General features: G+C 47.8%; 1 protein-coding gene across 3 annotated transcripts in view; it reads right to left on the minus strand.

The window, feature by feature from the left end:
* The window catches only part of CDH23 (cadherin related 23), a 124,327-nt gene that overhangs the window by 56,848 nt on the left and 53,925 nt on the right, over positions 1–13,554 (minus strand). For all 3 annotated transcript variants that reach the window (XM_072339472.1, XM_072339470.1, XM_072339471.1), the window contains exons 7-9: positions 12,125–12,319; positions 9,629–9,757; positions 4,847–4,925 (exon numbers count right to left, since the gene is read on the minus strand). In XM_072339472.1, the coding sequence (XP_072195573.1) occupies positions 4,847–4,925; positions 9,629–9,757; positions 12,125–12,319 (403 nt within the window). The remainder of the gene's footprint in view (positions 1–4,846; positions 4,926–9,628; positions 9,758–12,124; positions 12,320–13,554) is intronic.

The raw sequence follows: 13,554 nt of genomic DNA on the forward strand, positions 1-13,554 counted from the left end.
CCCTCCCTTTCTCCATCAGCTTTCACCCAACTTGCTCACCGTGTCGCTGCATGCCACAAGCCCCAGCACACCCACAGTGGCCGTGGAGACAGAACACTGCCAGCAGAGCCAGCTCTACGTGGTGGTGACCCAATGCTATGGCTAATGCCTTGCTGCTTTTGTATTAACATTGAGACACAAGACAGAGGGCATGGGGGGGGGGGGAGGAGGGAGGGTGTAAATTCTTTGCAGGATTTTTCAGCTGAACCCAGGCTGCAGATAATCCTGTTTCTCAGATGACACGGATGGCGCAGACTTTCCCATGCCCACCATGAGCTCTGCACACTTAGTTTAATGACATGGGCAGGGACAATTGTGTTTGCCCTTAGCACTAAAGCAAAGTGACCATCTGAGTGATGCTCCTGCTGACTGTCTTTCTCCACGGCTCCACCCCAAGCCCATGCCCAGAGCATCCCAGATGGTTCTTCAGCACCAGTGATCCCACGTGGGGCTCAGGAGCTGCTGGAGGGATAGGGACAGGGTGGGTGGCAAAATAGAGCACAGGGCAAGAGGAAAAGGAAAGCACACGATGCTTGAAAATATCCAAAAAGACAAAGTAAAGGCAAAAACAACAATAAAGAAAAATATGCTTTGGGACAGAAATATAAATGTTGTTTAAGAGATATCAATCAGCACTGGAAATGGTGGTGTGGGTACAGGGACAGCAGCAGCTCCTGTATCCCCTGTGGCAAGGAAGGTGAGGAGCAGCTGGTTCTGGGTTAGGAGCAAGGAGTTGGATGGCAGCAGCCCACCCCCAGAGCTCTTCCAGGCTCATTGAGGAGTGGACTATGGCCTAGGCATCACCACAGAGAAACACTGCTACAACAAGGGGTTTTATAGATGAGGGTCGTAATGTTTAATTGCCCTCAGCCAACTCTCTCTGTTAAAAAGGCCATTAGAAACACTGGCACAAGTCCAGGATTGAGGATTAAAAAAAAATAATAAAAAAAGGGAAGAAAGGAAGATATTGGCATCTCCTCCTTCCTCCCTGCCCCTTTGGCCTTTGAGCACTGCTCACGCCCATGGGATGGATGCAGCCATGCTGCCAGCCTGGCTGTGCAGGTTGACTCACGCATCCTGCTTGCTACCAATGACTTTCACGAGCTGCAAAAGGGGAACCCATCATACACCTCGCGCCTGGTAATTTATTAGGCCAAATGTGCTCCGTCAGGGCTCCTCGGAGCTGAAATAGATGCTGTTGGATGTGGTTCACGGAGTCAGCAACAGACACAGTTATCATCGTCTGAAGAGTCCATCAGCCACCGCGACCACTCTTCACCTTGAGGTTTTGCCCCATGAGAGAGGCAGGAGAGCACAACAACAGCAGTGCCTTGCCCCAGGCTTTTCATTTATAGGATACTTAAGCTTGGACCACCACAGCCATTGCTCTAGAGGAAAAGGAAGGAAGGGCATTCCCATCCCTTTCTGACCTATTTCTGCCTGAGCCCACTCCACAGTCACCAAACACTGAGCACGAGGCAATGATTGTAAATGTTGGTTTTGCTCAATCCTGCACCTTCTTAGCAGCTACTGGTCTGGATTTCCAAGTCTGCAATAAGCACTCACACAAGGAGAACATGAAACAGCACACAGTGATGTGTCCAGGACAACTCAACCTGATTTTAAACTAAAACCCACACCTTTGGGATCAACACCCTCCAGAAAACCTCTCATCCTACAGAACATCTCAGAACCTCTTATTATCTCTAGCCCTGACAAGAAGAGAGAGAACACAGGTTCATTCAGTGGTTACCAGCGCTTTGAATATACATTAAATCACAGGCAGGTAAAGAGAAGATCCCTGCAGTCAGAGACCATGTTTTATATTTACACAAAAAATGGGAGCGTACAGTTTTAATTTCCAAATATTCATTGTCCCCTCTGCACCTCAGTTATCCTTGGGTTGTGACAGAGCCAAAGCACAACATTAACCCAAGGAAACCCAAGGGTACGACTGCAGCCACCACCTCTTCTCTGAGCACTGTCAGGGTGGGAAAACAGCTGGTGATGAATAGCTCGGCGTCAGGCACTTTCCCACCCATCAGCATGCCCTCCTCCAGAGGTGCTCTGCAGTGACAGCTGCCTTTAAATCATGCTACGAGGCCCTCCCAGCAGCTGTGATTTATGAGGACATCAACTCCCCAGCAGTTCACCCCGCAATCCCAATGTGGGAAAAAGCCAGCACAGCCAAGCATTGGGAACGTTAAAATCAGCAGGTTGCATTTCTGAGGATTCTCCCTGCTGCCTGGTTTGCTTTGCCTTTCCTTTCCTTATTAATTGAGGTCAAAAGTAGGAGGGGTGGGACCTGACCTCCCTTTGGAGCTTCATGATGCCCTTTGGGAAGGCAGGCATGTGGACAAGCCAGGTCCATGTGAAACAAATCCTGAGAGTGCCCATGCTAATTTGCTTCCTTAGGAGCAAGAACAGAAGAAAGCCAGAGAATGGTTATCTTCAGACATGCCTCCCTCTTGCTTTTGTAACTCACACTTCTGTTACATCGAGCAAATAATGATTTTTAATTCCTCCGTCCCTCGGGATGCACCAGCTTTAGGATGAGAGCACTTCGCCAGCAATGGAACCAGCCTCTTTAAAGAATCAATCCTGGAAAAATGCTGCTTCTGGGGAGCCCTGGGCACAGCTGCTCAGAGCTCCCCTTCTTTCCTGTGGGGCTTCCCAAGTCCCACTAAGGAGGTGTGAATTGCCCTTGTGCCCAACCATTGCCGTGCCAGAAATTCAGCATTGCTGGCAGCCACTGCTCTTCCCTCAGGTTTAATCACTATGATGATGCCCATTAGTGGCACAGCCCATTTAATACACAATAAAATTCCTGCTCCTAGGAGAGCCCCGTCACTCTCCCATCACCTGTTGGTGCCACCAGGAAATCAATCTGCCTCCCAGCCGTGAGCTCCCTGCAACGAACAGCCTTTTCTGGAGCAGGTCACAGCACACAAGTCACCCGCTCGCCTGGGACATGAAAGATGATGAGGCAGAGTACACAGCACAGAGGCTATCTCCATAAATCTGCCAAAAAGGAGCTGTGGATTACTGCCCGGGATTAATTATCTGTCCTTCAAATAGAGCCCTGACCTCAGAGGCTGAGCATCACCAACCCATGGGTGACATAGCTCCCTGAGGCACTCCCACGGACCACTACCCAGACCAGTTCTCCTGTCTGATCTCAGGTTAACAGCCTTGTAAGGCAGAGGCACACAGTTAGACTTCCAGTCTTGTTTTATGTGGTTATGGTTAATCTTCTAGTTTTATCGTTGAACTGTCACAAGAGGACCTTGTGCCTGGAGATGGCAGCATAAATAAGGGCTCCTACACTATATCCCAAGCATGGCTGTGGCTGAGCAGGACAGCAGCAATTCCAAATTCATACCCACGTCCCATCTCCGAAGCAAGCCAGTGCCTTCCACGCCCATTCTGAAGGGTTGGTGGCTGTTCTGTGGCTCTCCCTCTGCCCTGTATTCAAAGGAGATGCCAATATTGGGTTGTGTGAAAGCCCTGTGCCCTCAGGCTTGGCACCTTGCACCACTGTCATATGGGAGCATTGCCATTTCCCCCCTTCACAGCCCTCTCTAATTACAGCCTCCATTGCTCATTTTCACTTTTGCTTACAGTTGGTTCCTAATTTAATTTGCGTCCTGCTTTCCATATGTTAGACTACTATATTTTTTTGCAAAATAGCCATAAAAATCTACCAGCTCAGGCACAAAATCTGCATGCTGACCTTTATCATCGTGATTGAGGATAATGATAAATTAATTAGGCTTGACCTGCTGGCCAAAAAAAGCACGTGCTTGGGGTGAGTGGGATTTTGTAGCAGCCCACTCCCACTGCCAGACTGGAGCATAGCATCATCTTTCTTGAGCAAGATGGGCAAATGATGGAGATTTTAAGAGAAAATCTTAAGCAGAGTTAAGTAGAGGTGAGATGGCATTCATGGCCTTCCTGACTTTAGAAAAATCAGATCTGGTTTGTGACCAAGAGGCAGGGTGAGGGGGGAGCGATGCTGGCAATGACGGGAGATATCTCCCAACCGGTTCGTGTTGTCAGCTCGGGGAAAGCAAAATAAATAAATTCAAAGCAGTCTGAGCACCGGTGGCTTTGATGTGTTCTGCATGATACTCTGATAGGGAGCAGCTCCCCGCTGGGCGGCACTGAGGCAGGATTAAGCTGCTAGTGTATGTGAAAAGATGAGGGCTGGCTCTGGGTACCGCTGTTTGTCTGTCTGTCCCCCCACTCCCAGCAAAGCAGCACTGGGGCTATTTCATGGGAAAGCTGAAGAGAAGCATAAAAATAAGTATTTCCCCAGTGAGAAAGGGCCTGTATTAGTTAAAAGAAAGTAAAAAATAAAGGACCCAGCTGCTCTCTGCCCAGACTGATCCACGTGATCTGAGGGAATCGCTCCTTTAATTCGTGCTGGGGTACATTAGAATAAATTGCAGAGGGAATTAGAGGAATAAATAATCCTTGCTTCTTCAAAGGCAGGCAGACCTGGGCACTTGTAGCTGGGATTAGTGGACTTGAAAGCCAAGGTGAGATCACCTTGAACCTGGGGTCAGTTAAGGGAGCATGTGAAGCAGACCAGCTTTATGGGAGTGAAACAGGAAACTATATGCACAGAGCTGCCAGCCAGCAGCTGCGTATGAGCATTTCCTCCAAACCAATGCCCCCACACACTGGGGAGCAGCCCCTGAGCTTCAGGGCAGCCCTCATGAGGTGTCCGACTTGTGTTCTACTCCTGAGAACCACCATGCCCACCCCAAAAGGCTCTCCCTTCCCATCCCCAGCCATAACTTACCCGAGACGATGGTGTAGCCAATGCCACGGGGCCGGCCCTTGTCCTGGTCGATGGCTGTTATCATCCGCACTGTGGTGCCCTGCAGGAAACAGGAACAATGTTAGGGCAGCAAAGCTCTGCTCATCCACCCTTGGGAAGGACCAGCAGGACTGAGCTAAGGGAGCTACAAAGATTTTAACCTTTGATGGAGGAGGATGGTTGAGTTGGCAGAGAGTTGCCCATAGGTAGGAGTTTCTGCAAGCCCACCAGCCTGCTTCTTAGCCCATCAGCAAGGTCCTCAAGGCCAAGAGCCCCCAAACCTGACCCACAAACCTTGTTTAGCTCCTGAAATAAAACTATCACACACCCTGTCAGCTCTATAAGTCGTGTTTCCGCCGCCGCACTGCAGCGAGCCCATGTGAATACAAACATGGCCACATGCACACAATTAATGTAGTGTGAAAAAATTTACAACTCAGCTGTTCTTGCCTTCATTGGTTTACTAAAGAGTGGAAAAAGATTTTTTTTTTTTAAATTATTTTATTTTTTTGCCCTCAAAGAAAATGTCAACAGAGGCGTTTGCATATCTAACAAGGGAGCGCAGCAGCAGGCAGTGCTGCCTTTCCCCACCATCCATCAGCTGAAGGCCACTGGAGCAGAGTGAGGACCTGTTGTGTCCCCAGCTCTTAGCATCAGGCAGATCTGCCCCTTGAAACCACCGAGGGCATTTCAACAGACTCCTTAAGTATGACCCTGCTGTTAATCCTGAACACGAGCTGTAAATCCCAGGGCACTGGCTTGTGAGCAGCACTCGGCTGGCATAGCTCAGCAGCTGCTGGTGAGCCTCTAAATCATAGATAGTAATTGTCCTTCCCAAACGATCCTGAGGAAAGGGGGAAGCAAACTGGACCATCTCAACTCCGCAAGCCAAACATATCCAGCAAGGTTTCCATTTCCTCATGGAAACCCCAGGATACCCTCCAGGGCCAGGAGCTATGCCCAGGGCTTGCCCCAGCAATCTATAGCATGAAGCTCTGGCTCTTGGAAACTCCCAGATATTCCTGGCACTTCTTAAAGCAAGTGGTGGGTATAAACTGGAGCACTGGAGCAGAATAACTCTCTCCCTCTAGGGAAGGAGGGAGAAGATTTAGAAAAGTAATAACCTGGAAGAGTCTATGCTTGAAAAAAGGTAAAGAAAATAAAGAATGGCACATTATCCAAACAAAGTTTGAGGGATTTTTGAAGAGGGGCAGGGGTAAATCAATCCTTTTTTAATAAAACCCTGAGCTTTTAATAAAGTGTTCACACTGATGGGCTGGAAATATTGTAAGAAAGAATTAACTCGGAGCTATTGAGACTCTAGGGCAAAAATAGCACTGATTCCACATTATTTCTTTAACCCAAGGAGTTTTTGGAGAGGAGGGGGTGCTGCTGAAGAATTAAAACTGTTTCAATGATGTTTTACATGGATGCATATCATGCTGTTGCAAGGGGACACACCTGCTGATCTCGAGACTGAGCACCAGTGGTCTTGTCCTTCACTTGCCTTCGCAAGGCTCCATGTGGGATCAAACTTCCAGGGGCCTCAGTTCATCTCTTAGAGAGTGGATTCCTCCTCTTTCACCCCAAAGTGAAGCTGTGTGGGTGCCTGGGTGTATGGGAGATTGGTAATCACAGCCTGAACCTCTGATTAATCAGCTGAGGCAAGTGCGGGGTCAGCTGTGGGAGCACAGGTGAGAGTAATGTAGCTGTGCTCCCGGGAGGGGTGGTCCATCCCCTCTGAGACCTCATGTAAGGGCTGACTCCCACTGAAGCAGTATCTCTTGGAGATCGCTCACCATTGAGGACTGCCCCAGCTTCTTCAGCCAAGGCACCACCACTGGTGTGTTTTCCTTTACTTATATTTACTCATACCTTCTGTACATTTGTCACCATCTGTATATTAATAACCAATACACTGGGCCAGGTATCTGCTGATGTCCAAGAGCAGGTCTCACCTTCAGCATCTCTTCTCCAGCCTGTTCTAACTTCTCTAGAGTGTCAGCGATGCTACCCAGCTTACAGATAGTGTGATGATAGATGCATTAAAAGAACCCAAGGATGAAAAAACACAACCTTGAATGCTCTGGTCGAGACACCTTAGGCAGCTTACGATGATAACCAGTGGCATGGAAGGAGGCACAACACTTCCAGAGATGGCAAAGCTGCTCCACACTGCATCCTCTTCCTTGGCCCTTTAATACAGTTCCCTTCCTTCCCATGTCTGAAGAAGTGTGAACCCTGAGTGCTTCCAGTTATGCCACCAGATCCCAGTCTGGCAAAGAAACTGCAGCACTCCTCCCCCCTCTCCCCCTTTTCTTCTTCCTCTGTTGCAGGATTAGGGACTTGAAAGGCAAAGCGCAGCACCGGGAGGAGCTGGCAGAGGGGGGAAGCACCTCAGAAAGCTGCCACGGCAGATTCGAAGGCAAAAATCCTATTTCTCACTTCTTAATTCCAGTCAATTCCAGTCAAAGGGCTGATAGAGATCTGTTTGCAGTAATTTGCTGCAGTTTATCCACTCTTTTCACCTTCTATCGGCTCTTCACTGACGGGCTGGCTGACATGCTGTTGCTCGAGTGAGGAAATTAAAATTTGATGCAATAATCCCAAATAAGAAGGATTTTATTAGGTAATGTATACACTTTAGATTAGGTATTCTCGCCTGATACATTGATAGAAGAGCACAGACATGCTGTGCACTGCAGATAAAAAGGAAGCAAGGGAGAGGGTGTGGAAAGAAGCCTTTTCCACCTCCAGATCTGAAGCTGGAAGATGTCCTCAGTGTGGCAAACGTCCCCACAAATGCACTACAGGCTGTCAGCTTAAACCAGCTGCATGGCAACCCATTTTGAGGCTGGCTGAGCCCAGTTGCCTCACCCAAATCTGCTGTTATCCTTTCCAGAATGGAGCCATTTGGCACACACTCCCTCAGGTGATAAGGTGAGCTGACAAGGAGGGCTCCTGTGGAGTGGAGAGACTTGCCATCAGAAAATCCACGTGGAAACCCCAAGCAGACTATATGTTTGTTTCAAATGCTGAGATATCTCCCGCTAAGAATGTCTTTGGTCCTGGTCTGGACCCTCCAAAGCAGCAGCCTCACTCAATTCCCACTTCCCTCACCCCCAAGTAATTGGGGAGAAAGTAATGGGAGAAGGTCAGCCAGCACAAGCTGTACTCATCACGCAGCCCCTGTGGGAACCAAGACTGTGAGATGGACCCAAATGCTACTTTTGTTCCTTGTTTCCCTCAACTGTGATGCCTTTAGAAACGCTGTATATGGTCAAGAGAAATTGAGCAGGGTAGTAAAGTTTCATTCATTTCCCATTTTGAGTTGAGCAAAGAGTATTTGCTGCTTTGCCTACCAAAAATATTATACACCCTGGGAATAACTCTGGTGTATGTTGGTTTAAATGGATTGTTTAGCTCCAGCTCAGCAAATGCCATTAAATTGAGAGAGATCCCCTTACCTGAACACCAGGTCATTCCATGAAGGCGGCGCAGTCCATTCTTTTTGATACTCACAGCACTTCCATTTCTATAATTTAATCTAGAGATCCTTCCCCAGTGGCAGTCAGCTCTTAAATGGGGTCTAGGAGAGCTGCAGCCAGGCTCTACCTTTTCACACAGCTGAATTGCCCTCACCTGTGCTGACTCAGTGCTTGCCTCAGGTGATCAATCAGAGGTTCAGGCTGTGATTCAACAGTTCGCATACAATAGTGATCTAAGCAGTGTTTTCTTTTCCCTGTGGCTCATGTTGACCTCCAACAGAAATACGAAACAGTACTGAACCTCATGAAAGTAATTCATAAAGCCATTTTTTGGCCATCTTTGGGTTGGCAGATGGGTAATGTGCTGTTTGATGGTGAGATTTCTGACAGCAAGACTCTGCCCTATTGATCCAGCATACAAAGAGCAGTCAGAGCCAGAGTTTTGCTCCAAAGTGCATAAAAAGGCAAGTGAGATGGGGTCTACCCTGCCACTACATGAAATGAGCCATCAGGTGCTTCAGATCCAGCACAACAGAGACACTGTGGGATGGATGTGTGGTTATGGAAGCCTACTGCTGCCTCATTCTAGGACAGAAGGTTTTGCCATCCATGCACAAAAATATTTGCCCTCTCAGTAAAGCTATGGGATGTGGGAAGGCGGGTGTTGCTGACTAGGGCTGATGCTTCTGTTGACAGGAGTAGAAGCTGCCCAGAGTGCTCCCCATAAGAGAAAGGCACTGCTGCACTTGGAGATGGAGAGACGTTTCCACAACCAGCGAGTCTGCTGACAAAACGAATTCCAGAAGAACTGAAATGATTGGATCAATTTGGTAAAACCTGGGGGAAAAGACTCAAAGTGCTGAAATGGCTGATCTTTCTGGCATTTTCAAAACTGCTTCGTTTCAAGAACATTTCCATTTTTCTTCAAGTTTTCTATTAGAAATGGCATGTGTGGATGCTGTAGGGGGAAAGGAGGTGAGTGTGTGCTAAGAACAACATAAAACCTTCTTAACATTTAAGAAAAAATGTTCAAGAAAATGTTCTACTTTGGGTTCATGTTTCCTAAAACCTCAAAAGCTTTGCCCCTATTGAGATGCCACTTGGATGTTTTCTTGTAACTTGTTTCCCCAGCAACACAAACCAGTGACAGAAGAACAGACCGATACTCCTGCAAAAGGAAGGTTTTCTTCCAGCAGTTTAGGGATACCTTGTGCTTTCCATCCTACACCCTGTCCCATCATCCCTTGGTGTACTGCAAGGAAGCAGCAGCCCTTACCGGAGGCGAGTTCTCGTAGATGTTTGTGCTGTAGGGCAGGTTGATGAAAATGGGGTCCATGTCCTGCACATCTGTGATGGTGATGGCCAGGTTAGCCAGAGTGGATAGCGGCTTGTTCTTGTCTTGGTCCTTGATAAACAAGGGAGAGAAAGGGTTTCTATAAGAACAACTGAACTATTCCAAAGTGTGAAGTCTCTCCCAGTTGCACTTGGGTCAAGATCTGAGTAGTGTAGGTAATTACTTCTTTTTCAAGCAATTGCCTGGAATTATCATCCACTGCACCTCCCTCTGAGCTGAAATACAATATGCATTTCTTTCTGGAATTTGCCCGTTTAATACACAACAAGCACCAATTTCATTTTCCATCAAGCTTTGGGTGTAAAAGCAGCAACATCTTATTTGACAAATACTTCAAAACATAAATTCCCTCACAATGCAGATCCAACCTGGGGCACTTCTACCTGGCAAGAGGAGGATCCTGATGCCTGCACCCGCTCTGAGAAGGAGGGGCAGCCAGCACATCCCATTAGGACACTTCAGGACCCAACGAGGCCAATGTCTCTGCACACTTGGAGCTCCATGTGCAGGACACAGCATAGCCCAACAGCCTCATTGCAGCTACTCCTGGCAGTGTACTCATACTTGAGTCTCATCCCATGGGTGTCTAAAAGCCACCCCAATATCCACAGCCCTTTGCTAGAAGGACAAGAACAGAACAGGCAGCATACAAAGGAAGGAAATAAATCTCTCCTTACCCCCTAATCAAGCACTGTGGTGAAAGGCAACCATTAGAGGTTACCGCACACTTCTGCAAAATGGCTCTGAACAGCGCCAAGGACTGATTGCCAGAAGATTAATGTTAATTTAAACCGTATTCAACAACACAGCTTGTACATTATCCTCTTAACCTGCAGGCCTCAGCGTTTATGGCCTGGATTGATGCTTATTTCTGACTCGCACTCTGCTGTTATCATTATCAAGTTGAAGTCTTTCGTTTCTTCAGATAATGTTTTTTTCCCTCCCCTTCATCTCTTAAATTTTGGTTAAGCATTACAGAGAGCACAAAAAGCCAAGCATGTTTCACATCCCCTTTCCAGTTTTGTATCCTTGCTGCCTCCATCCCAGGGATGGAGGACACAGAAAATGAATTTGGGGATGGGGAGTAAAGTGAAAATGGATGTGACCAAATACACCTCTGTGCTGATACTGGCAAAGCACTGCCCACCGTGAGCCATTTGCCAATTCTTCAGGCAAACACCATCAGGTTCTAGGACTGGAAACAGTGCTATGACAGTTAACTTCAAAGAATTTGATGTTTCTCAGCTGTGAAAGCAATGAAACATTGCAGTGTTTACTGGGGGAAGACGGAGAACTCACTGCTGTAGTATTTAACACTGGAGTATTTAAAATAGTGTGACATACTTCATGAAAAAAGCACAACCTTTTGGAGAAGAAGGCCAGAACATGCAGGGATAGGGCTGAAAAGCTGAGGTGTTTGCTTCAGGCCCTGCAGTCTGTGGATGCCATGAAGAGCAAAGGAAGCCCCGCACAGCTCTCCCTGTCCCTCTGACACGTGGCTGTGCAGCAAGACAATGATCTTGATTAAATCACATGCTCCAAGAGCTCCAGCCAGCTGCCTGGAGGGGGCAGGAGGGTTTTCCCCACCCCCTTTCCCAAGCACACACTTGGTCAGATAGATTGCAGGGTTGTGTCTCACCTTCCTCACTTGCAACAAAGAAGAGAACAGAGCCACCACACAGAGCTGCCTGCATGATGCTTCTCAGCAGGTGCCTCCCTGTTGAGCTGCTGCCGGAGCTGACACCAGCAAAGAAGACTTCCATTCATGGTGGGGCATGAATGTGACATTGTGGTTCCTTGGGAAAGTCTCCTCCATGTGTCCCCTCCTGCAACTGATTCTACCCATCAAAATTTTAACTCTTTAGGTTTGAACTCAGCTATAGCTAAGCAAGACTCAATAAAAAGGCTCAATACAGGTGAATCCGGCTGTAATAAGCCAGGATGCAGAAGGAACAACAGCAGAGAATTTAACAGGCCCTCCTTGTCTTAGATGCTGTGATGTGTCCTTGCTTTTCAACATCATCAGCTGATTGGTGTCCGTGGCTGAGTGAAGCCTGGTTTTCTCAAACAGGGTAACTACTCTCCTTCCTGCAAAAGCCTCTGATGTGTGAAAAAAACACAGAGTGATGTCGGTAGGAAAAGACCTTGAAGACTGTCATGTTCAGGAGCTGATCTGAAACAACCCAGGCAATGCATTGCTCTAGAGCCTTCCTGGGTGAAAACTGCTTAGTGCTGGAGGCAGCTTGGCCATTGGTGGCCACTGGTAGCCATTGGCCATCAGTGTTCTACACCTTGCCCTACACTTACACCAAAGAGCACCCTAACAGCCCCCTCTGTTCCCAGGCTCCCACCAAATCTACCCAGCAAAGTGTGATTTGGCAGTTTGCAGGGAAGCTGTGTGTCCAGGACGAGGCTCACCGTTGCGTTGACCTGGAGCTGGTACGCCTGCGTCACCTCATAGTCCAGCTCCCGGATGACAGTCACGATGCCACGGCCGCTGTCGATGGCAAAGAAGCTGGATGGAGGCTGGAAGGAGTACAGCACGCTGCCCCCTGCCCCCTGGTCCGGATCTGTGGCATTCACAATGAAAATTGGAGTGCCCACCGGGGTGTTCTGGAATTGAAATTAAAAAGACATAGATAAAACTGTGCACCGGCCTGTTTTCCCATCAGACGCACATCAGCAATTTCCATCGCCCACCAAAACCAATATCCAGAGAGCCAAGAACTTCAGTCCAGCATTTTGAGGAGGTTTCTAAGTTATACAGCTGTTCTTTTTATTACAGGATCGCAGCGCCATAACAGTTGTTGCACACTTCTAATCATAGTTATACAGCTGTGGTCAAGATGGCACTTCTGTCACAAGCCCTTATTTTCCCAGGCATCACAACTTTACAGAAAAATTACTGGCTCTTTGCTGAAGCTTGTTTTCTGCCCCAAACCACTTTTGTTTTCAGTGCCGATTCTCCCTCCGCTTTCACCATAAGACATTAAATATAAAACAGCCCCCCCCCCAACCCCCCGCCTCCAAAATGCATTCAATGCAACACAGAACTTTACATAAAATCCAATGTTAGAGTTTCCACAGCAACTACAACCTGGCCCGATTAATTCAGACATTAGCAGTTAAATTGTCATAAATCTGTAACTAATCTACATGCATAAAATATGCAGCTGAGTGCACAAAATCAGCAACGGCAAGTGCAGTTTGGCACTTCTTATTGTTTAACTTCGCAGCGGGGAGAACAATTATCCATTTTTGGCGGAACAGCTGCATGTTCCTATGCAAATCTTAAATGCATATTCTTGTCTCTGGGAGGGCAGAGGCAGGGATGGCGAGCAAAAGGGTTTTGCTGGGGGGGGGATATGGGGGTACAGAAGTACATTTGCAAGATGTGCCCAGCCCCGTGAGGAGGTGATGCAGAGCTCCGACCTGCCAGCCAGCCAGTAAAGGTCAGCAGCGAAGAGCCTCAGGGCTGGTTAGGACCAGTTGGGATAATACGGATTATTTCTGCCAACCTCTTCACCAGCCTCTGTGCCTTACTGTGAGTTCGTTCCTATTCAGTTTTTCCTGCTCAGCCCAAGGAGGAGCATCATGAGTTGCAGAGGAGGTGGGAGGGAGGCAGAGATAGGAGCAAGCCCAGCCGTTGTGCTACTTCATTGGGTTGAACAGAACAGCAGAAAAGCCCCAAAGCAGGGTTTTGCCATGCTGTCCCCAACACCTCTGCCCTTCACACACAGCCCAGTGTCACTTCTTCCAAGCAGTGAAAGGTTGCAGTTCCCACCTCCAGTTTTCATTTGATTTCTGACTTTTTATTTTAAAAAAATAAAATAAAATAAAATAAATAA

This window comes from Excalfactoria chinensis, chromosome 6 (assembly GCF_039878825.1).
Source record: "Excalfactoria chinensis isolate bCotChi1 chromosome 6, bCotChi1.hap2, whole genome shotgun sequence".
Lineage (NCBI taxonomy): Eukaryota > Metazoa > Chordata > Aves > Galliformes > Phasianidae > Excalfactoria > Excalfactoria chinensis.